The sequence below is a fragment of the Amphiprion ocellaris genome, chromosome 18, assembly GCF_022539595.1.
Source record: "Amphiprion ocellaris isolate individual 3 ecotype Okinawa chromosome 18, ASM2253959v1, whole genome shotgun sequence".
NCBI classification, from domain to species: domain Eukaryota; kingdom Metazoa; phylum Chordata; class Actinopteri; family Pomacentridae; genus Amphiprion; species Amphiprion ocellaris.
Window position 1 is genome coordinate 119841 of NC_072783.1, and position 27987 is coordinate 147827.

At 40.3% G+C, this 27987-nt stretch overlaps 1 protein-coding gene across 2 annotated transcripts in view; it reads right to left on the bottom strand.

Moving 5' to 3' along the window:
* LOC111567437 (glutamate receptor ionotropic, NMDA 2C-like) overlaps positions 1 to 20414 on the bottom strand; it is a 69914-nt gene extending 49500 nt beyond the window's left edge. For both annotated transcript variants that reach the window (XM_035947404.2, XM_023268561.3), the window contains exons 1-3: positions 19475 to 20414; positions 7678 to 8047; positions 5338 to 5436 (exon numbers count right to left, since the gene is read on the bottom strand). In XM_035947404.2, the coding sequence (XP_035803297.2) occupies positions 5338 to 5436; positions 7678 to 8031 (453 nt within the window). In that variant the 5' untranslated portion in view covers positions 8032 to 8047; positions 19475 to 20414. The remainder of the gene's footprint in view (positions 1 to 5337; positions 5437 to 7677; positions 8048 to 19474) is intronic.
* Between the last annotated feature and the right edge of the window lie 7573 nt (positions 20415 to 27987).

Sequence of the window (27987 nt, forward strand, 5' to 3'; positions counted from 1 at the left end):
CATCAGAAGTTTCACTGTGAAAATATTTTTTCCAATGTTTTCAAACTTTAAACCGGGTCAATTTGACCCACAGGATGACACGAGGGTTAAATATACAACATCTGGACTCTCAGATATTTTGTCTCCACATACTTTTGGCCACAAAGTGTTTCTGAAACATGACAAATTCTGAAGATGTACGATTTTCACAAGACAAAAACAAATTAGAACCACAATCATCGCTATCATAATTAGAATATTCATTTATCAGATGGTGGAACGTTGTGCCAAATGAATAAAAGTTTTGTTGTCATTAAAGTTTCCAGTCGTCTCCTCCTCTTCCTCCTCCTCCTCTTCTTCTTCCTCCTCCTCCTCCTCTTCTTCTTCCTCCTCCTCCTCCTCTTCTTCTTCTTCCTCCTCCTCCTCTTCTTCTCCTCCTCTTCTTCTTCCTCCTCCTCCTCTTCTCCTTCCTCCTCCTCCTCTTCTTCTTCCTCCTCCTCCTCTTCTTCTTCTTCCTCCTCTTCTTCTTCTTCCTCCTCCTCCTCCCCCTCTTCCTCCTCCCCCTCATCCTCCTAATCCTGCTCTTCCTCCTCCTCCTCTTCTTCTTCCTCCTCCCCCTCATCCTCCTAATCCTGCTCTTCCTCCACCTCCTCTTCTTCTTCTTCCTCCTCCTCCTCCCCCTCTTCCTCCTCATCCTCCCCCTCTTCCTCCTCATCCTCCTAATCCTGCTCTTCCTCCTCCTCTTCCTCCTTCTCCTCATCTTCCTGCTCCTCCTCCTCCTCTTCCTCCTCTACTCCCATGACTCGGCATCTGGAAGCATCGCCCTCTAATGATCAAACGTTGCCATCCATCCAGCACAAACACAAAGACAGAAAACATTCCACCTCTGATTTCCAGCTCCTCCAGAGACAGGTTTCTAGACATTTCCCTCCTTCCCTATTGAACAGTCTTTATGCCGTTCCTCAGCCGTTCCTCGCTCTTCCTCATTTCCTCCTCATTTCCTCCTCTTGGCTTTTTCTCTTCATGTTTGTGGCGTCTAACAAAAGACATGCTTCCTCTCCTCCTTCCTTCTTTTCATCTTTGTCTCATTCCCTCCTTCCTCGCCGTTTGCCGTAGAGAGGAACCATAAATAGGCTGCTGCTGCTTTTTAAACACCATCAAAGACATTCATCATCATCAGGCTATTGATAATCAAGCACTATTGAGCTCTTTTATCCCTTAAGAGAATCATTTGCTCGTCTTTCTCCGTCCAATCCACCTGTCCCATTGTCCCAAACACCTCTGACATGCTTTTTATTCTCCTTGTTGACAACAAAGGAGTGTATAAGAGACAGAAACAGGCTGAAGGGAGAGTTAGGAGGCTGGATGAGGCCTTCCACATGCCGACCACAGAGGAGAAAAGGCTTGTGTTCAGTATAGACAGAAATAAACCAGCTGTCTTTGTACTACTGGACTGAAGTGCTGCCTTTGACACTGTTGATTATTCATTTCTAAATGGTTTAAATCCTTTCTCGCAGAGGATTCCTCATCTAAGAGCTATAAAACTGGTCGTGGTGTTCCTCAGGGTTCATTTTTAGGTACTTTTTAATCTGTATATGTTTAGTTATGGTGACGACACACAGCTCTACACATCTCCCGATGACCCCAGACCAATTAATGCCTTTTGAACTGTAATTAGTTATTAAATCATACATGGCAAAGAACTTTTTACAGCTCAACCAGGACAGAACTGAGGTCTGTCATTGGAACTGAAGCTTAAAGAGACGAGCTTCTCCCACACCTGCACCGCCTGGCATCTTAGACTTAGACAGACTTCATTAATCCTCAGAGGGAAATTCTGTAAAAGTCTTGGAGTCATCTTGGACTCAGCAATCAATTTTGAGCTCCACTTCAAAAATATTACTGAGATGGCTTTTTACCACCTGTACAGTGGCGTTGTGGTTAGTACTGTCGCCGTGCAACTAGAAGATCCGTGGTTTGCGGATTTGTGAGTGTGATTGTGTCTCTATGTGTAGCCCTGTGATAGACTGTTACCTGTCCAGGTGAACCTTCACCTTCAGTCAGAGGGTGAGGATTAAGCGGTGTATAGAAGATGGATGGATAGTTTTTTACCACCAAATAAACACTGCAGATTGTGACCAGTTCTCTCTAAAGCTGATGCAGAAACACTAATTCATGCTTTTATCACATGTAGGACTGACTACTGTAAGGCTTTTCTATCTCCTCTCCCTAAGAAGACCACACTTCCTCTCCAACTACTCCAAAACTCAGTAGCAGGAGTTCTAAGACCAGAAGGACAGCTCACATTATTGCATGTTTGTCTTTTGGTTAAATAATCGGGTCTGAACCAGCTTCTGCAAATTACAAACCAGAGAACATCAACAAACTTGGCCTGAAATATTTTTAGAACTGTCTGTCACATCTGGGATAAATATGACCAGCAGCAAAAGGTTAGGGGAGGTTTTTACAAGGAACAGATGGTAAAAGTGAAAAAACTGAGTCAAAAGAAGATTGAATGGTTTAGATTGAAGCGCTATAGGAATCCTCTGCCTCCTGAAGGCTCTAATTAACAGCTAATGGAGTCCTGGAGCTCCAGCAGAGCGGAGAGGAATGCCAGCCGGCTTAACTCTAACTAGGTTCAGCAGTTTGGGGGGAAAAGTCTAATTGTGATTTTTATGACAGATATTGTGATTGGATTTCTGATATCCTTCAAACCTCAGTTCAATATTCACCATAAAGATATATTTAAAGCATGTATTGGAGCATTACTGCTGGAGATTCTATCACAGGACTGAAACACAAAGAGGACGGCATTAGTCTGTAAAACCACTCAAATGACTGTTTAACCCTGAAAACCTCGAAATGAGCTGATAGGTTTAAAAGGCATATTATCCTTGCGAAAACTGTATGATTTATCATTGTCAGAAACCGTGAGAACAGAAAGAATCATGAGATTTTCAGCTTTTCGATGGACCCTGAACTAATCATTTGTGACTTTCTGTTCCTTTGGGAAAGTTAACTGAATTTAAAATCATGAAATTTAAACTAAATTCTCTTATTCTTTCTTATCTTCTTTAATAATTCAACACTAATTAACAGTTTGCAATAACCAGATTTTGTAAACAGAAAATTCTGCACTTCTTTACACAACTAAGAACCCTTTAGTGACTCAACTTTTACCAACAGCCACGGGACAAAACTCCAGGTTTTTCTGTTGAACTGCAGGCAGTGTTTATAAAGAGCATGAGACAACGGTGGTAATAAGCAGAAATATATGTAATAAATCATCTAGAATATGTGGAACCACATTTCTTCCAGTGTTAGTTTCACTGTAGACATTTAGAAATATTTTGAAAAAATGGCTGCAGGTTTTTTGTCAGTTTTTGTAAGAAATTCAACTTCTGCTTTTTTAATATGCATTAAAACTTTGTGATAGAACACAGCAGACATTTTAGAGCTCTGTGCTGTTTCCATTGAGGTCTCAGTGAAAATGAGTCCACAGTGACTGAAAACATGACATGACCATGAAATGCCTGTGGGCTGATTGGGGTTCAGAGGGTTAAATCCTGAGTAAAACCTGATGCATAATGCGTACCTTAAATTGCAGCATTTGTGATTTGCTAATTGCATTGTTTTAAATTGATTTTGATTTGAAATCAGTTCATTGCTGAGCTCTAATTCGAGTCACAAAACTGGATTCAAACGTGTCAACGACTGAAGGTGACAGAGGAGAGAAAGGGAATCTGAAAATGATGTAGAGATGAAGTAAGGAGTGGACAGAAAGTGGTGAAACTAAATGGGAAAAGAAAGAGGAACAGGAATGACTGTTTCACTCAGGAAGGGGAGACGGAGGCTGTCAGAGAGACGGTAAAACATCGCCTTCAGGCAGCTGTCAGCCAAGATTCATCCAAGCATCTTTCTCCTCTCTGCCTCTTCCTCACTCTGCCATTAAAATACAGCAAATCAATCATCAATCACCTCCTGCAGCTCCTCCATTTAAAACCCGTTTAATACGAGACATCTGCAGATACTCTGATTAACAGGAAGCTGAGAAACACTAAATGTTTACAGAATGTCGAATCCACCATTCAGTGTGTGTGTGTGTGTGTGTGTGTGTGTGTGTGTGTGTGTGTGTGTGTGTGTGTGTGAGACGTGTTGATTTGCATGTGCGTTTCTATGTGTGAAAGTTGCTTCTATAAATACGAGGTGTTGAAGATGGCAGTTCAGCAATTAAAGGAAGGAAGACCAGACGAGAGGAAGACGGGATGGAGCCGTTTTCTGACACAAAAGTGGTGAAAAGTGTAGATTAAGAATCCATGCGGTGCCATCAATCTCTGCTTTACACTCTAACTACACCGTCGCCATTCATCAATGAGATACGCTTTAAATCATGGCAGGAAGAACCTCTTCAGGGATGATTGATTGAAGTCCAGATCACTTGTAGCACAGAGTTTCCTGACTGTTCCCATCCAGGGATTAAGGAGCTGCTGAGGGTCGAAGGCTGCAGTCATTGCTGATAATTCACCCTTCCGTGTTGCTCATATCCAAATATTTGCATGCAGCGAGTTGCTTGTGCAAAGTAGGTTTCAGCGCTCTGACCTACTTACGTTGTTTTAAGCTGAATGATGTTGGAGCAGAGTTGTGACTAAGACAGGAAGCTGCTGACAGTTTACATTACAGGTTGGGTTCAAACCAGAAATCTGCTTTTTTAACCCTCCTGGTGTCCTCATTTACAGCCACAACAAAATATAGTTTCCTTGTCTGAAAAAATCCAAAAATTCTGCAAAAAAATTCCTCAAATTTATGAAAATTTGCAAAACCTTCAGGAAGAGAATTCCAATAATTCCTTAAAAGTTTCCCTTAAAAGTTTTTTATTTTTTTTTAAATCCCCCAAATTTGGCAAGAAAATTCTTGTAAATATTTTCAAAAAATGAGTAAAAATCTTCCAAAAAAATTCTAAAAATATCTAAAATGATTCCATATATATCAGTAAAACTTCTAATATTTTCTTTAAGAACATTCACATAAAAATCAAACAAAATCCAGTGAAATTTGCTGGATTTTTAGCATTTCTTTTTAGCATTTCTATTTTCCACCACAAAATGTTCAAAAATTTCCCAAAAATGTTGAAAATGTGGACATCAGAAGTTTCACTGTGAAAATATATATATTTTTTCCACATTTTCAAACTTTACAATGGGTCAGTTTAACCCGCAGGACGACACAAGGGTTAACTCGACTGATGTCATTTGAACTCCTCTGTGTTGGATGAACTCATCAGAACACTGCAGACCCAGTTCAGGCTCCGGGTGCTAGAAGGCCAGTGCTGAACTGATCTGCTCATTATTTCGACGGTACCTTGTATGGAATGACGACTGCTGAACCGCCACTGATTCCTACGATGGGCAGAGCCGTCTGTGTGGAGAGGAAGTCCAGGATCTGAGCCACTTCTGCAACCTGAGGACCACAACAGAGAGAACCAGTGTTTGAATAAAGGATCAAGAAAATGCATCATCATTTATCATGCAGATAAACTGTGAGAATATAGTTTGACCAGGTCATAAAAGCTCCAATTCAACCCTAAAACTAACTGATTTCCAAACATCTACTGTGTGTTTAGACAAAACTGCAACAATGCAGGAAAGTTTAATCCAGTAAACAACATGTTCTCAACCTGCTGGGGTCGTTTGGTCTTTTATTCAACCTGTGAGCAGCATTATAGTGGAGATTTGACTACATCTGAGCATCAGTCCAGTGCTACTGGATGCATCAGAATTCACTTTTTCCTCCAAAGTGCTTTATTTACATTTCTTAATCATTTTAAGTGAAGATCCAGTCATCATCAAATCTTATGTGGTGCAATAGAGTCGATAAAAACAAGCAGCAGAGTGAATTTAAATATTTTTCCCACCTTGCTAACAGTAAACATAAAAAGCAGCAAACCATCATTCATGCTGTCATCATTCACTCTTCTGATGGTTCTTTATTTGTGATGCATTTACAGAGAAACCTCACAGATCCAGCCTGGTAAATCTGAATAGCCGAAGCCTGCCGGGAATAAAAGCTCCGTTTCCATGGACTGGTCCATTAGAGGAGCTGATCTCTGTACTGGAACCGTTCCTTAGAATGGATGTTGATGAAGAATGAGTCAAACAGAAACAATGACTGAATGCTGCACTAATAAAAACCTGCTGCATCCGTTGTATCGCTCCATTAGCTGGATGTCTGCCTGATAATAACACGATGAAATTATTCATAAAGTCAGAATTACATCTGATCACATGGTCAGTTTTACAGACTGATGTAAGTAAACCTGGAATAGAAGGACGACGGTTACAGAACCTTCAAACAAACCACACCATAATCATGCATCTACCAATAAGTCCAGGCTGAAGGACACGCTGTCTGAAAAATACTTAAAAATCTGTAAATAAACAGAGAATATCTGGCAGCAAAAGTACCAGGGAAAAAAAGTTTAAAAATGGTGGAATACTGTAAGATTTAAAAATGTAAAGATGGCAAAAAAAAGAGTGACATAGCCGTAAAATGCTATTTTTAGCTGATTTAAGTACAGTAATGCAATACGGTGTAATTTTATAGTCACGTACTGTAAAAGAATGGATCGCTGTTTGTAAAAAATACAGATTCTTGGCCGGTTTCTGTGAAGTCAACATGTGAACTAATACTTTATTCTGTAATTTAACAAAATCAAAAATAACACAAAGTGTTCGGGGAAATCTGTAGTTTGGAGTTTAAAAAAAGATTTACCTTTTTGCAATCCTTAATATCCACATTTTTTTCTTCAGATATCAGCAACTGTAATTTAAATAACAGCTTTTGTTGAATTATTTTTTCTAAGATTTCATTAATTATCTGAAATTTAGCAACACAGGAAAAATCTGTAAAATAACATTAAAAATTCTTCATAAAAATACTGATTAACTGTTTATAAAAGTGTAAAGGGCCTTCTAGTGATTAACGCTGAATATATGAAGTTAAATGATCTGAGTGAAAAGTAAAAAATTCAATATGTGAAGCTAGACTTCCACAGCAAAGGACAAATACTATCAGTACGGTCCAAATCTCCAGAACTTTTGGGCCTCACCGAAAACAAAACTATCTTCCAGTGACTAAACTTCAGGTGTTGACTCATGTTTTTACACAACATGCATGAACAAAAACTAACATACATGTAAATCACTGTAACCTGTTTAAACGCTCTCCTGATTGGTATAAAATTACTTTTTTATTGTAACTATAGCAAAGCAATCCTGAAACAGTCAGTATAAACAGTGGTTTCCCTTCAAGTCTTGTACTTTAAAGAGAGGATTTCAGCTGTAAATTTAACTTTAACCTACAGATATGATATTTCTGGAAGGAAAACAGTCTTTAATGTGAACAATGCTCCTCTACGGAACGCTGTTTGAGGGAATATTTACATTTTGCTGTTTAATGTCACTTCTTTTCCCTTTACGCTCTGAAACCATACCAACAGCATGATTTAATTTCAGTGAAGATGCTGTGCTTGGCTTCTCAGTGAGTTCCTCTGTGATTTAAGCTGACAGGACAGGTGTGGTTTTTTAAATCAGGATGTTGTGCAGCTTTAGGAGACAGATGTGGGTGACTGAACAATGTGACTCCAGAGAGGACGTCTCATCAGAAACCCCCAACAAATGCATAAATCTTGTTTTTTTGCACCTGAGCGTCTGCACCCGAGCCCACGTCGTCCTCGAACACCACCCCGTGCAGTTTCTCCATGGCCATGGTGTCGCACAGGCGGGTCAGGAGGTCTCGGGGGTTGGTGTCGTTGACCAGCACCGTCACCGGGCTCACCACCACCGGCAGGTCCACGAAGTTCTCCCCGCTGAGCCGACCCCTCACCTCGCTCTGGTAGCTGGAGCCGCTGAACACCACCGCCACGTTGATGGACGGGTGGAGGATGAGCGGCCGGGCCTGCAGGGGCGAGGAGACGAGGAGGAGGAGGAAGAGCAGGAGGAGGAAGAGGGGAGGCCACGGACAGGGAGGAGGAGGGCGTCCCCTGGGAACGGCCATGGTGGCCTCCTACTGCCTGGAAGAAAAAGAGCAGCAGTCAGACACATGAGCTGCTTCACTTTTATCATGCTTCTGATAGAATAACTCATAATCCGTGGTTCACATCCATCTCATATTCTCTCTCTGTCTGACCCTTTGTATGACAGCATTAGTCCTGCATCCAGACCCTGGTGTCGTCACGAAAAAACGCGTGTGTGTGTCGGAGTGTGTGTGCACGTAATCCTCGGTAATCCACCTCCCAGTGTCATGACTGTAATCACCTCTCCATCTCTACACGTCTGATTCAGCGCACACACACACACACACACACACACACACACACTGCAAGCACGATGCCAAAACTATCACAACGGTCCATGACCCTCATCACTGGGATTACATGACATTCCTGCAGCGTCATGTCTGTCCTCAGGAACACATGGAAGCCTCTGAGGTCTGGACATATGTCAGTGATGTCATCATAAACCAACATGTGTCAGTGATGACATCATAAACCAACATGATTTCCAGGCTGTTAAATTCAGTTTTTGTGCTTTCCAGCAGTGATTCCTTTGGTAGAAGACAGACCGCCCACACTGAGCTCTTTACTGTAGTATTATGGATGTTTCACACTTCAATGCAGAATTATATGTAGAAATATACAAACACCACCTGCTGATAGCATTAAGACAAAAACATTTGAGTCTGTTAGAATAATTCCTGAAATAAATCTAATGTATTTTAGGGTCTTAATGTTAATATTTAACCTTTAGAGGCAGAAGTGGTCATTTTCATCTTTCAATATATTTGTAATGAAAAGTATTTATCATTTCATTTTTCAGCTATTCCTCAAAAAACATGTTTTTCACATCATTCCATTTAAATTTTTAAGCTACCTTTCAAATAGATTGAAATATTTGTTTTACTATTTCTCATACAAGAGGTGATGAAATACACAAACATGGAGGGAAGAAGAGCAGCAACAGCTGGAGGAAAAGAATGAAAAAATATCAATAAAATGGATGCTGACGTTCCTCTATTGCTCTTCTGTGTAATATTCTTATTTTTGAATTATCAAAATGTTCAAAATCTGCTAAAAAGTAAAAAATTAACATACTTCAAACATGAAATCATTCTTATGTGGACCAAAATATAATAGAAACCATAATATAAATTATTATTCTGAACCAAAAATGGCATAAAAACACATTGATTCTTATATAGGTCATTTCTGACCCCTTATAAAGAGTGTAGAATCTGTTGACTGTATAAGAACATTGTTCAGTGTGCTCTTATACTGATGTGGAGAACTACAGGAAGTATTCATATGTGCGCATGTGCAAAAATAAAGTGGGCGCGAGTTGGTTCTGGCCCGGCACCAAGACAGACTGGTTGTGTTGTTTTCCTCCGTAACGTACGGTATGATTTACCAGTATTCCGACCCTTTGTATGGCTGTGCCAACAGAATCACTGGAGCATCTCAAGGTTACTCAGGTATATTTGTACTTTTGTAGTGTTTTACCTTAATATTTGAATTAGTCAGATACATTTCCATAAGCGATAATATTATATATCGTTAATAGATGGGTTTGCATTTTAAATAATACTGGAGGGTCTTAACCTTATTATTTTGTTGGATTTATTAGGTTAGTAGAGACAGGACAGTAGGGAGAAGAATGGACGGAAAACCTGCAGTAAAGGACCATGAGCTGGAATCAAACCCAGACTTCAGTATCAGGGATTATTCCTTCTCTTTATAGGTCACCTGCTCAACCAGCTACCTGCCTTTACCTCATAATTAAACTTGTGAGGTCAGTTTGTAAAACCTGCTATTACAACAGGAGGTACTCTATGGACAGGTCACCACTTCATCCACACTAATCCAACACCCATACATGTAGAGTCTCCAGCTAACCTGCCACGCATGTCTTTAGACTGAACACCAACGTTGGCACAACAAGCAAACTCCACCAGAAAGCTCCAGAACCAGAAGGTCTGAAGCCAGAACCTTCAAAGCTCCAGAACCAGAAGGTCTGAAGCCAGAACCTTCAAAGCTCCAGAACCAGAAGGTTTGAAGTCAGAACCTTCAAAGCTCCAAAACCAGAAGGTTTGAAGTCAGAACCTTCAAAGCTCCAGAACCAGAAGTTCTGAAGCCAGAACCTTCAAAGCTCCGGTGAACCAGAAGGTGTGAAACCAGAACCTTCAAAGCTCCGGTGAACCAGAAGGTCTGAAGCCAGAACCTTCAAAGCTCCAGAACCAGAAGATCGGAAGCCAGAACCTTCAAAGCTCCAGAACCAGAAGGTCTGAAGCCAGAACCTTAGAAGCTCCAGTGAACCAGAAGGTCTGAGCCAGAACCTTCAAAGCTCCAGAACCAGAAGGTTTGAAGTCAGAACCTTCAAAGCTCCAGAACCAGAAGGTTTGAAGCCAGAACCTTCAAAGCTCCGGTGAACCAGAAGGTCTGAAACCAGAACCTTCAAAGCTCCAGAATCAGAAGGTTTGAAGCCAGAACCTTCAAAGCTCCAGAACCAGAAGTTTTGAAGCCAGAACCGTCAAAGCTCTGGTGAACCAGATGGTCTGAAGCCAGAACTTTCAAAGCTCCAGTGAACCAGAAGGTCTGAAGCCAGAACCTTCAAAGCTCCAGAACCAGAAGGTTTGAAGTCAGAACCTTCAAAGCTCCAGAACCAGATGGTCTGAAGCCAGAACCTTCAAAGCTCCGGTGAACCAGAAGGTCTGAAGCCAGAACCTTCAAAGCTCCAGAACCAGAAGGTTTGAAGTCAGAACCTTCAAAGCTCCAGAACCAGAAGGTTTGAAGCCAGAACCTTCAAAGCTCCAGAACCAGAAGGTTTGAAGTCAGAACGTTCAACGTGCCTTATAAAACGCCTATTTGTCCCCAAAATGTTGAAACATCTCAATAACCACAGTCTAAAATAAAAAAAAACCTTTTCTTGAACAGTGATAAAATTACAGGAGTTCAGAGTCAGGTCTTTGATAATGTGCCACCACCATAATCAGCACCACCTTCCTGAAGAGCATTCACTGAACAACTCAAAATCTGCATATAGAAGGAGAAACTGTATTAAAGCACTGTTTGAAGGTCTCTCCTTATTCAATCAATCCCTTTGAACTATTGACAGGTGGTCTTTCATATAGCAAATGAAGATCTACACATCCACACACATATCTGAAGGGTAGGATGGGATGGATAGCGTGTCGGTGTCATCAGAGACCCTCTGATAATTAACAGTAGCTCTCAGCTTTGATTCAAAGCAACGCTGGGTTAAACATGTCCCACCCTTCCAACACTCTTTGTGCTTGTGGCAGATCAATCATTCATCTTAATAAGGTTTGGAGCGCTTGGGCTTTAGGTGTCCATAGCAATAAATATATAGTTTGAACCCCTGAAAGATGATCCATCCTGCTATTAGATGCAGATGAAAGATGCAGCATTCAGTCAATATGAGGTCAAAACTAGATTGATGGACATGGAGCTGGAGCTGCCTCTCTTGTGTTTTTATGGGCTTTTCTAAGCATTTACTAAATGTTGTGTAGATTATGTTTTGTTTTTTTCAAGGTGCCTGGTTTTGCAAAAGGTCGGTAATGCTGCATATTGTCCTTCTGTGGAACTGAATTTATTTATTAGATAGATAGATAGATAGATAGATAGATAGATAGATAGATAGATAGATAGATAGATAGATAGATAGATAGATAGATAGATAGATAGCTTTATTTGTCATTGCACACTTTCATATACAATGAAATTACATTGAGCTGCCCTGCCAATGACAGCTCCAGCTGCTGCGCAGTGCTGCGCGGCGCCTTTCTTCAGGAAAAAAAAAAGAAAAAACATGTAGGGATCTGGGTAGGGATAGCAGAGGGTAAAAGAAAAAAAAAGGCCCGTTGTATCAAATGAAACCTCCAATTATTGGGAAATTCGATTTGAGAAGGAAACCTAAAAAAAACCAAACCCGCAAACAGGCAAAGCATGACATCAGACAAGGATAGTTGGGATAAGGATGTGGGGTGGTGGAGGGGGGAGCACCACACAGTTAGCCGGTTCCTGTGCAGCAATTTCTGTGCACGGATTCCTGGCTCCTGTGTATGGTGAGGAAAGCTTGTGGAGGCGGGGGGAAGGGGTTTATGGACATGTGTGTGCGAATATTTAGCTCAGTCCTCAGTTCATGAGTCCGATGTGTGTGTATGAGTGTAGCCCATCTTCTTCCGTCTCAGACCTCCGGTGTCTCAGTTCACGAGGGTGGGAGCGCGATAACACAGCAAGGTTGCTATGGAGACGTCCTCGGTTGGCCCGGTCCAAAAGTCAACAGGTGTCCTTGGGAAAGTGGGGGGGGGTGTAGGAGAGCTATCTCTTGGCCATGAAACTTCCAGAGGAATTTGTTATTGTTCCAGGGGCGCCAGAATGTAATCAGTTATTCTCATGTTTGGGCGGGAGAGAAGTAATTTCACCTTCTCCCTACTGCTCTCAACAATTTTAGACCTCAGCTGTAGCGATTCTCAACCTGATGGCTTCCAATCTGTGACTCAAATCAACAGTCACACCAAGCAAATTGTTCATCTTACGATTGAGTTCGTCATACCGAGAATCGGCAGCCGTGATCCGTTCGTTTGCATAGACCAACAGAGTTTGGACGTCGTTTCTGTCTGTGGTCTTCCTGATTTTCCAGAAGCTCAGGCCAGTGAACAAGCCAATTATCAGCAGGCCTGTCATCATAAATCTGAATATATAAACATCTTCCACATCCTCCACGGATAGGGGTGCCAGGCACATGATCCCCTTCCACTTCCCCCAGGCGTCGATCACGTAACCAGAGGCAAAACTCCCATCCGGGCAGGTAGGCTCCCCTAGGCCTGAGCTCTTTGTGGCGACAATCTTGTCAATTGCGTTGAGAGACCAGTTAATCAATTCCATGATCGGTGTTTCGAAGGTCCAGTGCCAAGCGATCGCTCCAAGTCAGACAGACGAGACGAAGACGAAGAAATGCAGCAAGCAGGGAAACATGAGGGTAGGGAGGAACAGAGATAGCGGAGCGAGGAAAAGTGCGACCGCCTCCTACGAGAGCTGAGATTACGGATGTATGGAGCAGTGTCGTCCGCATATAGTGACATTTCAGATGATTTTAGCCGTGGCATCAGGTCCAGACTAAGAAGGGCATTGACAGGTAAACACACATAAAGCCACATCTCAAATCTGAAATAGGACTGTAGTAGTGCAGAGAGATAAATCCCTTTGTCTGGTAAATCCTGGTATTGCTTGTTTTGACTCACTGAGATCATGTTATTTGTCTCCATTGAATCATTATATCCTGATGTAAGCACAAAGCATCTGTTAAATCAACACCCACTTGTGCTTAGCTGAGATTAAAAACAAACAAACCTCCCCACGCAGCAAAACTCTGAAGAGGATTCTGACTGGCAGACCTGACAAACAACATCTGATTGTGTTCTAAACAATCTGTGAAATAAAAGAGAAAGAATAAATGCTTTAAATACAAACCTCTATGACAACTGATGAAGAAATGGTCGTGCATGAAGCAAATTTTACATTCTGGTCATCGCACAGTTAGGTTATTGTAGGGACAACTTTGATATCCTGAGGGTGGAGAGGTATTTTTGCTCATAATTTTTAGAATTTAAATAAAAATATGCTCATATTCTGGGATTTATTTGGCATCTTGGGAGTATTTGAAAATGAAAATTGTGCTAAAATTCCTGGATATCGATAAAATGTACATTTGTGTTTCATCTTAATTCAGTAGTTTATGAGAGATTCCCAAAGTGGGGGGTCATGAGACACAATTTTTCCTTCAAAGGATTTAAAAAACAAAGAGTAAATGCTGCTTATTACACTCCACAGGAACATCACCTACAGCTGCTGCTACAAATTGTGTGCTTACTCTGAACTACAGTTTATGCTTTGACTGAAACTTTCCTCTAGTAAACTACTGTATATAACTCCTGTAAAATCATTTCATGGACATAATATATTGTTATTTGATTAGTCCTATCAGTGCACGGCGCTAGTCTCTGGCATTGTTATTCAAGGCAACAGAGGCTTAAAAAGAGGAAGCTCATGTTTATGCATGATTGTATTAAAACTTGTAAAGTCTTTTAGTCCTTTTAAAACAGTATTTATATGTTGGTAAAATAGTGAAAAGTAGGTTTACTGCTCCTTTTCTTTGTGCATCTGACATCCATGTTTCTTCAGGAAAACCTTGGCTGAGTTGCAGCAGAAAAAAGTAAATCTAATGACTGAATCTTTGTTCACATTTTACCTTTGGGTAAAGAAGCTTTAAGTTGACTTTCAAGTTGCAGGAACGCCTCTTTGAGGAGAATCGAATGATTTTAGTACGTCTAACTTAAACACCTAACTTAATTTAGATAAACTTAATTCTGTTGCGTGTTACCAATCTTTAAACTGATGCAACAATTCTTTTTTTTTCAGAATCAGACTAATTGGTCATGATAATTTGCTAACTAAAATGCCTGCTTTTCAAACAGCAGAGTACAAAATGAAGAGTTTGCAGTTTCCTCAAGAAAAACAATTCAAGCTACAAGTTTTGCGTGATTTTCAAAAGACAAAATCATCAGAACAAGCAGAAGTACTGTTTTAGAAATAATAATGCTGTTTACCTCAGAACAGGCTGGGGTTGGAAAAGGTAACCCGGAGGACAGCAGCAACAGATAAAAATAGAGACAGCTGACATAGAGATGCTGACTGGGTGGATGATAGGACTGGAGAGCAGGTCAGATGTTCGTTTAACAGGGTAATCCCTGGAAGGAGGCATAACGGGGCTTCAGATTAGCACTAGGCCTGATTGTAGTCGGGGTGATGGCGGTTTGGAAGTTAAAGGAGTGAGCGTGTCTGGCCCAGATCAGCAGCGAGAGTGCAATTAGAAAGGATGCGACCGCAACAATGGGGCCACAGCATGTTTAAAAATGACGTTTTAGACCAGAAGCAGCCAAACATCAGACACCAGTACAGCAAACAGCATACTCCCACTGTCCTGTAATGTTTGTGTGTATTTCTAAAATCACATCCACGGTTTGAGCATGGTGGTGCATTCACAGGTTTCCTATTATTATGCAGATTTCCAGATGGAGAGCAGCTCTGACATGTGGATAAACTGTCTCAGGTAGCGATGTACCTGCACAGGTATCGACATGAAAACACAAATCCAAACTCATCCTGCAGGGCACTAATAATTTCTACTAATTATACAGCAGCATTGATCAGAATTAATGCAAGAAAAGAGAGGAGTTAATGAAAAACTTAACATGTTACACAATCCAGTTAGATTTTTTAAATGTAATTGAATGAAAATAATGGAACTTCATGTTGAATACAAAGTTGGACTGCTTCACATATGACTATAAAAACAGCATTATGTATGTTATAAACCTGGAATATTGGACCACAAGCTAATGTGTAACCCAGTTCTCTGTCATTCAGTGTTCTGTACATACAGCAGGAATCATTCAGTCATTTAACTACTCAGTCTGAATATGATGGAGTCCCTGAACTGAGCCTGCAGGGGGTGGACAGGAAATGAGCAGAGAGGATCTAGTTGATGGGATGAGCATCATCACCAGAGAATTATCAACATGCCCGGCTCAAATTTCGTGTTTTTATCCACAGCACCTTTAAACTGACTTGAGTGCATTAATTAGAGAGCTGGTGTTCATGTAGAACACAACATCGACACATCGACGTGCTGCAGAAAAGATCTGCAGACATCAGGGATCTCTAGAGACCTGCTACAGGAAAGATCTGCTAACATCAGGGATCTCTAGAGACCTGCTGCAGGAAAGATCTGCAGACATCAGGGATCTCTACCACCAGTTCATGTCCACTGGAGGTGCAAGAATACAGGTGTTCTACCTGAACCAGGAACCAACCTAATGGCTGATTTTAAGCATTGCAAGGTCAAGAATGATTCTCTCTGATGGCTGAAATCTACTGAAGGACTGTAGATTGTTGCATTCTGTCTTTCAGTCACTGGGGGTAGCACTGAGAACAAAGACGTAAGAAGGTGCGTTCTGGGATTGATGTCTTGTTTCTGTCACCTGAGAATGTGCCATAAAATGAGTTTAACAAATCCAGGATATCTTTTCATTATCTGGCTTGGTAAGTCAGCCCAGTGTTTCTGACTGCAGCTATAAACTGGACTTTGTTGGCCCCAGATGACCAAACATGTTCAGATGCAGCGCTGTGTAATTCTCACAAGAAAGCCAAACCATAATCCTAACCCAATACGAGGAAGTTAAATATGCAATACAGGCTAAAAGCAGTTTATTTCCTAAGTCAACAGGCCTGATATCTCTATCTCTGCCCTCTAGTTATTGGCTATGTTTCCAGGTGTGTTCTACCTGATAGGTGTTGCTCAGATGTGGACTCTTCTTCTGGGGTGTAAGAAAGTTTTAGCCTCTACAATCTGGTGTTTTTTTCTGGTGGGAATTTTAGCAGTCAAGAAGAAAAAAGAGAGCAAAGAGGACTAAAGTCCCCTCCACTGGGAATCTTTATCTATTGAATCTATGCTGAACATGGGAAAAAAGGGTTTAAATGCCTAAAAACTACTGTCCAAACACCAAGGGATCCACAGAAGGAGAGCTGATTGGTTAGTAGGGGATGTTTTCTATGCATTGATTGGCTGTCGTGCTCATGACCTGTTTTGGAGCAGGTTAGATCTGCAGCATAACCTACCATGGTGATGTTCAACCCCTAAACTGAACCAGCACTGAGATCCAGAAACCCAGAGTTGAACCTGAAGTTCCCCCACACTGTTTCCTAGCACGGCCTCTGCTCTGTCTGGCTTTAGTTCCTCATATTTGATCAATATTTCTGATCTAACAGTGGCTCTAATGTGTTTGTGACAGACGGTGTTTGAAGGAACAAACCCAAAGGCAATTATCAGCGACTCTGAGCTCTACGGAGCATGTCACCATCATTCTTCTGCTCCACGCTCAGCTGTCTCATCAACATGATTTGCAGCTGTTGCTGTTTTCACATTTTAAAAGCTTGTATTACCTGCCCAACTCCCAGCAGCAGAAACACAGAGTTAGCTGGAGAACATGAAGTCTAGCATGAAGGATTCAGTAGGTAGGAGATGAATGGTTTTCAGAGATCAGATCTAAAGAGAGAATCTTGGATTTGCTTTCATCTGATGGGCAGAGAAATTACTCTGAAGTAGCTGCTAATGTCACAGGATGAGTAAATAAGCACCTAATTGTGGATCATTTTTCCTCAGAAGTTGTGTTTGAGATGGACTAATAGATTTGTTGTTGCTTTTGATGCATTCACTGGTTTTTAAGAAAAATGAACATCTGATATGTGGCTAAAACATCGACTTCCAGGTCTGTTTCCTATTGGTCAGTTACCATTTCCAGCCTTCTTCTGTTAAATTTACATCATTTTATGAACTATTTAGAATGTCAGAAACAAAATCAGGACTTCAGTCACATTTGAATAATGAGACTCCTGTCAATGACGCGTTTTCCATCAACCTGTCCTGAAGCCATCATCAAACTGGTTGAATTAACCATCCTGTAAGTGACAGTTAAAGCACCATTGGGCCTGTAGTCGGAGCAGCCACTCAGTCAAAAGCTCAGCTGATCTTTGTTTTCACCCCTTCATCCCTCGTTATAGATGATTTCAAGAAGACGAGTTGATTAGAAGCTGGGGATATGAATAAATGAGTGCGTTATTCTGAACCTCTGAGCTTATTACAAAGTGCAGCAGATAAATTCATCATAATCAGGATTTCCAACCCCATCTCCCGGTGGGTTGCTGCTCTCACATGTAAAGATTTGACAGCTTTTACAGGAAATCGTTGCCAGCCGGACGCGTTGGCCGGACATGCTGACATGTGGAGGACATTTTTAAACCGGCTGCCACTCAAACGTAAAGCGATCAGAATCTGCTGGAACAGACGCTGCAAAATGTTTCACACACATGCTGCTAGTCATGTATATAAATGGTTTAAGCATTCAATATTTAATCAACAATTAGACAAAAGTAGGAGAAGCAGCTGGTGTAAAAACACTGGACCATCATATAAAAACACAACCATCATATAAAAATACTGTAGTTTTCCAGAATTAAAATATATTATCTAGCCAGTTAGAATTTTATATATGTAAATATATTTCTCATTGAACAAACAAATCTCATATATTTATGTAATATTACTGAACGATTATCTAATTCCAGAAATGTATTTACAGTGGTAGACTGGAATTTAGCATTTTCATCTATCAAATGGAAAGGAAATGTTTGTAAAATTACACTAAATTTGAATTGTATTTTATGGCTTTTTAATGTCAAAAATTAAAAACTTAAATGAAATAAATTCCTTTTTAAAACTACAATTTTATAATAGACCTGAAAATTCATAATCAAATGTCTTTATTTTTTAATTGCATTTTTCAAAAGTATGAGAAAAAATTGACAAAATTATTTTATTTTATTGTTTTTCATTTTGTTTTATTTATTTTTATTTGCAGTGTGCATGAATTTGTAATCTGCTAATCCAGAAATAAGTAAAAGAAGGTGCTTTTTGATTTTATTTCTGCTCTTAATGCCTCTTTAAAAACCTTCTGACCCTAAAAAAGGTTTGATCATTTATGATGCCTCTGATCCTCAGACTGGGAACAGAAAAAAGAAACTGGTGGCACCAAAAATAGTTAGATTAAAGTCACATAAATATAATGCTGCTGTACATTTTATTATCTCTCCTTTGGCATTTTGTGATCTTTGTGAATCTCGGGTCCTTTAATCCCAAATAAATGTGACTCATATATTTCAATTGCACCAGTTTCTAAATGCTTGATGATGTATTTGGTAAAACACAATCACAAATATGATATTTTTAAAAGAAATGTGTTTTCTCTGGTTGCTTCGAGCATCTTGGGACCCCTCAGATTCACCTGGTGAGTCTTTAAAGGGCCCTGAACCTCTGCTTGGGAACCAGCAAGATGTATGTAAACTGGAGCAGAAAGCGTCCGTCGCTAATGGAGAAAAATGAAGAGCCGCTACTCGCAGCTCGCGACAAATCGATGAGCATTTCCAGATAACTGATCCGGCTGTAAAACACTGCAGCTCCATAATCCACAAGAAGAAGAAGAAGAAGAAGAAGAAGAAGAAGAAGAAGAGACAATCCAGATAAATGTGCAAACCTGTGAGTGAAAGATGCTAATAAAGATGCTGATAATAATAATAATAATAATAATAATAATAATAATAATAATCATAATAATGAGTCCCGTGTTCCAGTTGTTCCTGCTGTAGAACAACTGGCTGCTCTGTTTCTGTCAGCAGCAGATGGGATCTTTCTCTCAAGGAAACTCTTCACTTCTTATTCTCAGATCTGTTCTGCTGCTGGTATAGAAACTATCATTACTGTAACTATAACAGATCAGGAATCAGAGCGTCATGTTGGATGAGACTTACCTGAGCTTTCTGCTGTCACCCGACCTGAACTCCTGCTGCTCCATCGTTTCCTCCCGGCTTTGCTTTTCCACCAAAAATGTCTTTTTTTGTTTTCCTTGTTTTCACCTGCCTCCCTCTTTCCTCCCAGCACCTGTAGGAGTTCACATTCACACCCAGCCTCAGTGTGTTTCTGGCAGCGTTGGATGTCTGACTTCCCTGGAGAACTTCACCAGCAAAAAAATTTAAATGAAAACCCTCCTCTCCTTTTTTTCTGTCACAGTGAGCACCAGTGGTGGCGAAGGTGAAGACAGGATGTCAAAAGATGTGGACAGGAAAGTGATGATGTGAAAGAAGCCCCCCAGGATGCAGATATGAGCCCTGTTAGCCCTCAGTCTGCATCCCTCAGGCTCCCCGCTGCTTGATGAGGATGATAAAAAGCTTCTTCAGAGAGACGCCGGTTAACACTTCAGCAGCGGTGAGGTTTCCCCTCCGTCTCCTCCTTCCTCCCCCTCTCCGCCTCCTTTCCTTTTTCCCTCTCCCTCCAGATCCATTGGGAAGTTTAGCAGATCTCCTTCTGCATCTTTGGAGGAGAAACTTTTGGGTCCAGTTGTGCTGATGATACTCCGCAGTAAAAGGGATAAAAAAATGGGTGAAGCAAGGATCAGATTTGGTTTCTCAGGCTCCACCCTTTGCCCTCTCTCCCATGAGGATCCAGATGTTGGAGGATGGTGGGTGGAGGACAGATGTGCACTAGCAGGTCCTCATCCTGTTGCTCTGGTTTGGCTTCTCTCCCTTCAAACCGGAGTTCCCTCTCCTCCCTCTCCGATGTGCCGCCGTTCATCTGCCTTGCGCTGTCACAGTAATCCTGCTTTCCATTTCCCTTAGAATTCCCATCTTTTCCTTTTTTCCTCCCCTGTATCTCTCTCTATCTCACTCCATCACAGGAGGGGCTGAATGTGAGTCCTGATAATAATGGTGTGAGGATTTAGCTTCCCTTCCTCTCCTCCTCTCGCTCTCTCCAGCATCAACCCCTCCTCCTGCCTCCACCTCTCCTCCTCCCAGCCCACTTTTCTCTTTTCTTTTTTTCTCCCATTTTTATTCTTCTTCCTGTTGTGCATCCTGCCTTCTTTTCCCCCAAATCACCTCCTCACTGTCTTGCTCTGTTGTTTCATTCCGTGTCTCTTTTCTTTCTTCATCAACAGGTCCAGATTGTTTCCCAGTCTCGTTGTGTGAATCCAGTTCTATGAGCCGACAGACCATCGCAGACAAAACAAACATCACCGTTAACTTTGTGCTGCTGAAACAGACTCATTTAAAGGGTTTTACACATTAAGTTCCTCCAGTTCTAACATATCATACTCAGCCTGTGGAAATGATATTATCATGTTTTCTGTGGCTCTGAAGCCTGAGAGAATAATCAGCTTTGCCATGCAGAAAGTGTTGACTCAAGACTCTTCATGAAATGTGTGTTTGTTCAACAGGAGAACCAGTGGAGCAGATATTAGCTATAGCTAGCTACAAACATGCATTGTGTGTCTGTGTGTGTGTGTGTGTGTGTGTGTGTGTGTGTGTCTGTGTGTGTGTGTGTGTGTGCGCGCGCGTGCGTGCGTGTGTGTGTGTGTGTTTGATCTCATCCGTAAATCCATTTCCTTCTTGTCTTCATGTCTTCTCATCTCATATATTCAAACTCATAAAGCCTTGGGATTTATTTTTTTGCCTCATTGAAACATTTTTCTTTGCTGTTGAATGCACCATAGTAATTGAGGAATCAGTTTGCATTGTGGGAAATGTAGGAATATCAACAGTTTCCCAACTTTTAGAAACTATCACTCAAGTAATCTTTCATTATTTATATTAAAATTATTCTCAGATTTTTGATTTAACATTCTTTATTCCAGGAAAATCATCTCATCTTTCCTTGAAATGACTTAGATGTAACTCTAAACTGTTGTTTCCTGCAGCTCGAGCACTCCAGCTCACCTACATCTGCTCACACACTGTAAAACTTCTCTACATTACACAGAGGCAATAGGAACAAGAAAAGCTCAGTCCTCCTCCAAGGCTGCTCAGTCGTTGCGTCATTTCTGACGGAGGAAATCTTAATAAAAAATGACCTTGCTCTGAGCTCAGGCGTGTGTTCTGCATGTGTACGTTATGTTATATTAAAAAGCAAAAAAAAGGGGGTGGGGGGCAAAATTTCTTGCAGTTAAAATGAATTATTGTAGACACTGTGTGTTATGGATTGGCACTACATATATAAAACGGAATTGGAAATTGAATTAAAGGATGATTACCCAGGCAACATAAGGCCCCAAAACAAGAAGCTGGTTGTAGATGAGCACCAGCAGGAATGATACCAGATGTCTGCTGATGTCTGCCATTCAATCAATATTCATTTAGAATAAAACAAGAAAAGCACTCAGAGAGCAGTCCTCCTCCAAGGCTGCTCATTCCCCCATATCTCAGAAATGCAGCATTTGTTTATTAGTTATTGATGATCAGAAATTACAGCAACATAGAATGTGTCCATTTAACATAGATGTACCCACAAACACAATGACCTGAGCCCAGGTGTGTGTTCTGCATGTGTATGTTATGTACGGATACCGAATCATGTGACCTAAATATGTAGTGGGCGGCAGGAATTGATGGGACTCAGAAACACCCCCACAATTTAATCAGTTGTTCCTTGGATCATTTCTGATGGATAAGTCCTGATAAGTTCTCAGCGGTGGATTTGTAGTAGGATCACAATCAGCTGATGTAGTGTTCACTTGTTGTCATGGTTACAGTGACACCGTGCTGCTTCTATAGTAGCCGGAGCTATAGTTTACTGACAAAGTAGGCTCTCTGGCTTTGTCGTTACAATTCTTTGGGTTTTTTTTCCAAATTTGCTGTAAAACAACACATATGAAACATTGGTGTAAATATTTAAAAATTTACCAAATTCAAATTCAGCCAAACCTCAGTTATTGACAGACACAGAAGCCCACTATTTGGACCCATTTCACTAATTTATAAGGTCAACTCAAGAACATTTTAACCGGACTTTAGCTACACAGTCAGATATTCTTTGTTTGTTTAATCACATTTTAATGAATGTCACTTTAGTGTTAAATAAAGGGCATGACACACCAACAAAGCTCCGATTTCAAGCGGCCAATGGTCCTAATGTTGATTAGAATTAGAATTAGAATGGCTTTATTGTCATCATACATGACACAACGAACATATAAATAGCTTCCGCTGGATGGTGCACAACAACAAGCAATAAGTAATAAAATATCAACATTAAATAATAAAATCAAATGTACATATATAACAAAACAATATTAAAAATGACAACTTCTGCAAAGGAGGCCAGATATATACAATATGGGAGGTAGAGGAAATGGAATGATGATGAGCCACTTACTGCTGTTATTATGATTGTGTTCTTATCGTGTTTTATCGAGTTTTAGAATGTTGTATAGCGTATATTGTTGGTGCACTTAGGGAGTACCTCTTTAAATTTTGTTCCATTTTGTATAGTGACAATAAAGGCTTTCTATTCTATTCTATTCTATTCTATTCTAAATTCAGTCATACATATTTGAACCAGGGCTGCACAGTGGCGTGGTTGTTATCACGGTCACCTTGCAGCTAGAAGATCCCCGGTTTGCATCCCGGCCTTCCTGGGATCTTCCTGCATGGAGTCTCCATGTTCTTCTGTACATGTGTGGGTTTTCTTCAGGTTCTCCAGCTTCCTCCCACAGTCCAGAAACATGCTGAGGTTAACTGGTGATTCTAAACTCTCCGTAGGTGTGAATTTTTGTGTCTATGTGTAGCCCTGTGATAGACTGTTACCTGACCAGGTGAACCTTCACCCTCAGTCAGCTGGGATAGACTCCAGCCCCCATGACCCTAATGAGGATTAAACGCTGTATAGATGATGGATGGATATTTGAACCAGAAATCAATTCTGAGGAAGAAAATGACACAAAGTTTTTATGTTTATAGTTTGTTTTGTATGAAACACAGAAAGTCTGACTGTTTTTGAGTTTCAACGCTCAGTCATGGCTGCTTGTTCTGATTGGTCGATGAACATGTTAACGAGGTAAAAACTAAAGAAAAAACAACCTGATTTTCACCAAAGGGCTGAAAATAATTGAAACGAAACCACAGAAATGATGAACGTTCTGAAGTTATTTTTCAGACAACAATGCCATTAACTGGCTCTATCATAAACACCAGGATTTCATTATAAACTGGAAATCTTTGACCAAATGTGTTTTCTTTAACCCATCAAATAAAAAAAAAATAAAAAAGAAATCATTACCAATTTGACAGAATGTTAAAAATAATCTGCAAATACAAAAACTCTGCACAAATAGTGGAACCCTGAAAAAGCTGCTCAGTGGAGCTTTGGGTTGAGATTATTTTCTTGCATGTAGTTGAATTCATTGGGATTAGTGGCGTATTTATGGAGATAATTAAGGACTTTTGTGTTGCATTGTGATCGTCTCTCATTCACCTCACAGCTGACGAGTTTTTGAGATCTGAGGGACGTGACGGTTAATTGGAAAGACGATGCGTTAATCGATGAAGAAAACAATCTTTGGACGCCATATTTACCTTGGAGTATCGACAGGATAAACACAGGAGCCGGTGAAGATGACAATAGACCTGGAAGTGCTGGTGGCATACAAATCCTGTCTGTGTTGTACGCCGCCCGTCTCATTCAGATCAAAGTGCTCGCTGTGAAGGCAATCATCTGCCTGCAAGCTAACTGAAAAGCTGCAGAGAAAAGAAAGGGGAAAAAAGAAAAATCAATCCATCATAATTCCTGCACCTTTCATTCTGCAGAAAGAAAACACAATTTGTAGGTTGTGTTGACTGATTGACATGCATGAGTTTGTGCAGAAAGGACAAGGCAGTGAGTTTTCAGTCCCTGATTTGCACCTTTTTCCTCCTACTTTTGGCTTTAATATTGCAAAAGAGACAGAAAGTGTCACTTTGCTCTCGTCGCCTGTTTCCCTCATAGCGTCGGACAGGTTTTCATGGTTTTAAAGAGTGTCGTCTCCTGCAGGTTTCCATCTCTTCTAATAAAAGCTGCTTTCTTCCTTTTTTCCCTCACTAGGCAGCTTGGTCAGGTGACAAGCCTTTTAACAGCTCTATAAATACAGACGAGTGTTAAAATAGATGTGAGACTGTGTGACTGAGGTGTTCTCTTTGTTTTTTCCTCTCTGTGCCGTGGATCCAGCGATAGCTCTGATGAATGGAGGCAGACAATAGCAGACAGATGTTTGAAAGGCAGCTGGACGGCGTGGAGAAGCAGCCGGCTGGGAACATATGTTCTCTGGACAGCAGCCGATCGGATCCACAGATTAACTCAGAATCATGTTCACTGCGAAAAGCTCACTGGCCGACAGGCAAATAATTAATTCTACAATTATGTGTGTTGTCAAAGAGGATTTCTGGAATATATGTGCTGAGATGAGTCAATGAGACCAACAACAAATCCACAGCTCCTGCCAGGAACATCTGAAGCTCTGAAACAACGTGGACATTATATAATCTGATTTATAGATTAGGACATCAAAAATGCATAGATAAGCACAAATGTTCAAGTAACATTCAGGCAAAGTGGCCACTGATTGGGCTAAAGACACTATTTTTCACTTTTTATGACATTTTTCTTCTACTGTTTTTGACATTTTTTTACACTTTCATGACATTTAGGTGATCAAAAATGCATAGATAAGCAGAAATTTTCAAGTAACATTCAGGCAAAGTGGCCACTGACTGGGTCAAAGACATTATTTTCCATCTTTTAATGACATTTTTCACTTCTTTATGACATTCAGGTCATCACATGAGCGTAAATAAGCACAAATCTGAAGTAATGTTCGGGAAAAGTGACAAAAATTTAAGGGTTTGGCCTCTTAAAAGTGAGAATTTGCTGCTTTTCTCTAACTTATCCCAGTGGTGATGGAACATGTTTCACTTTTTCATTTTCTTGCCATTTTTTTTCACTTTTTTGGGACACCTTTTCACATTTTTTACATTTGCATGACATTCAGATGATGACATGAGTATAAATATATACAATTTCTTGGCAATTTTCAAGCAAAGTGGAAAAAATACTAATGTCTGGAATCTAAATGTTAGAATTTGCTGCTTTTCTTTATTTTATCACACTGTGATTTGAGGCACAATGTTTCACTTTTTAATGACTTTTTTTTAAACCTTTTTTACGTCATTTTTCACTTTTTTATGATATTGAAGTGATCACGAGCATAAATAAGCCTTGATTTTTGGTGAATTTTGAGCTCTTTCCATAAAGCGACGCCGCTTTTCTTCATTTTATCACATTGTAGATTGATCATGTTTAATGTTTAGAATCCTAGTTAGACCAAGAGACAATTTTTCACCTTTTTAACAATCAGGTCATCAAATGAGCTTAAATTAGCCACAATTTTTGAGTAATATTCAAGTAAAATGGCAAAAATGTAGGGTCTGGCCTCTAGAAAGTGAGAATTTACTGCTTTTCTTTATTTTATTGTGGATTGAACATTTTTGGAGGTTTAGACTGACGATTGGATCAAAGATCACTTTTTTATGGCCTCGTCACCTTCTAAAGGCTATCCTGACATGGGAGAAATTACCTTTTAATCATGAGTACCATTCTTCCTGAACTTTAACAGCCATTTAAACCTAACTGAACTTTAACAGAAGCACTGTCAGTGATTTATGACAACTTTTGAAAACACAAACCTGCCAGTACAGTGCAGATAAAGTGTTCTCTTTCATTTATTTTTAAAGCTTTATTGGATATTTCATGAACCAAACATGTAATTGCTTTTCAGAAAAATGATTCCCACACTATTCCATTGTGAAAACAATCTTTGGTTGCCTTCGTCGTCGTGTTTTAAACCCCTGGCGAAGGATCCAGCGCTCTGGACAGCTCTGTTCACTGCGGCCACTAAAAGACCTCGGGCCAGACAACGTTCCTCCAGCTCTTGGCAGGTTCAGTGAATCATCCTCCTGGCTGACAATTCTGTTACTGTGCCGCAGGTCAGGCTATTTTTACAGTTAGTTGTGCAACTTGTTTTGCAATAGTTCTCTGTAAAATAGCAGAACGGACATTCAGCTAATGGAGCAGAGCCTGTGAGCTAACTGTTGATATCTGCAATAACAGCGTCTAATGTTCACTATACTGTTTGATTTGGGAAATATCTTTATTTGTTTTGTGTGAGGAAGGTTGATGAAGAGCATTACTGTCCAAAACTGACAAAATCCTGACACCTTAAAGGGTTATGAGCTGAACTGTTTCTTTACCAGAACAACCTGTCAGATACCCAACAGAGATTATTACTTGTCCCACTGAAAAAAAGTCCAGCATATGACCCAAAGTGTCCTCACAATACTGATCTTTCTGTGTTGAAATTGCTAGTTAAAGAGCCCATATTATGCTTTTTGGGGTTTAACCTTTTCTTTAGCTTTTTTGTGCTTTTCTGCAAGCTTACAAAGCTCACAGTTTACGCCAAATCAAGAAGACATTCCTCCTCTTCTACCTGAAATGCCTCATTTGAAGTCCAGGCTTTTCTACTGTAACTTAGTGATGACATGACACACATTTCCGTATCACCTGCCTAGTGGCTACTTTAAAGGGCCCTCAGACAAAGAATGAGCAGCTTCCTCACCATTATTAGAGTGGTGAAAAGAAGCTATAAGTTGTTGTTTATTCAGGTTGAAGCTGGTCGCTACTTTCAGTAACGTGACATTTGAGCTGCAAAATTAGGGTCAAAATCAGAGATGTCAGGCCTCAATAAGTAACAGAGTTCAGGCATTTCTGTCAGCTTATGGAATGTACACTTACAGCATCTGCTTTGGTCAAGAAGAATTGTAAAGGTTATACTTTTCAAAGCATTTAAAATGAGCCAGTGGAAAAAGTGTCGTATTCAACATCATTTTATAAATAAGTTCTCACTCCTCTTCGAAAGAGATGCTGGACAAATTCCGTATTTCTTTCTGTACGATTAAATTAAATGTTACCAACAACTAAAAAAGCGTTCACTGTATTTTCAAGTTTTTCCGCCAACTTCTGCTGAAGGTACAACCCTATAGTTAGAGAACTTGGTTTAAGTGGATCAACATTACCGCTTTTATCAAGCGAGCTGACCAATCAGAACAAACTGGGTTCTCTTGGAGGTGGGGCTTAAAGAGACAGGAACTAAAACGAAGCATTTCGGACAGAATGAGAAAAATAATCTTTCTGTTTTTGGCATTAAATCATGTAAACATACTCTGACACAAAAATAAAATTCTAAACTAGTAAATGAGCATCATATGGGCTCTTTAAAGACATACTTGGTTATGATAAGAAAAAATGTGGTGATGGTGATCCTTTAAAAGAAACCAGCACTCACTCTACTTTTGTTGTTTTTATGGGCTTATGTGGGCTTTCTTTATGCATTTTGTGGCTTTGTGCTATGAAAAAGGGGAACACAAATAAACTTTACTTACTTATTTACTGACTGTTGATTCATATG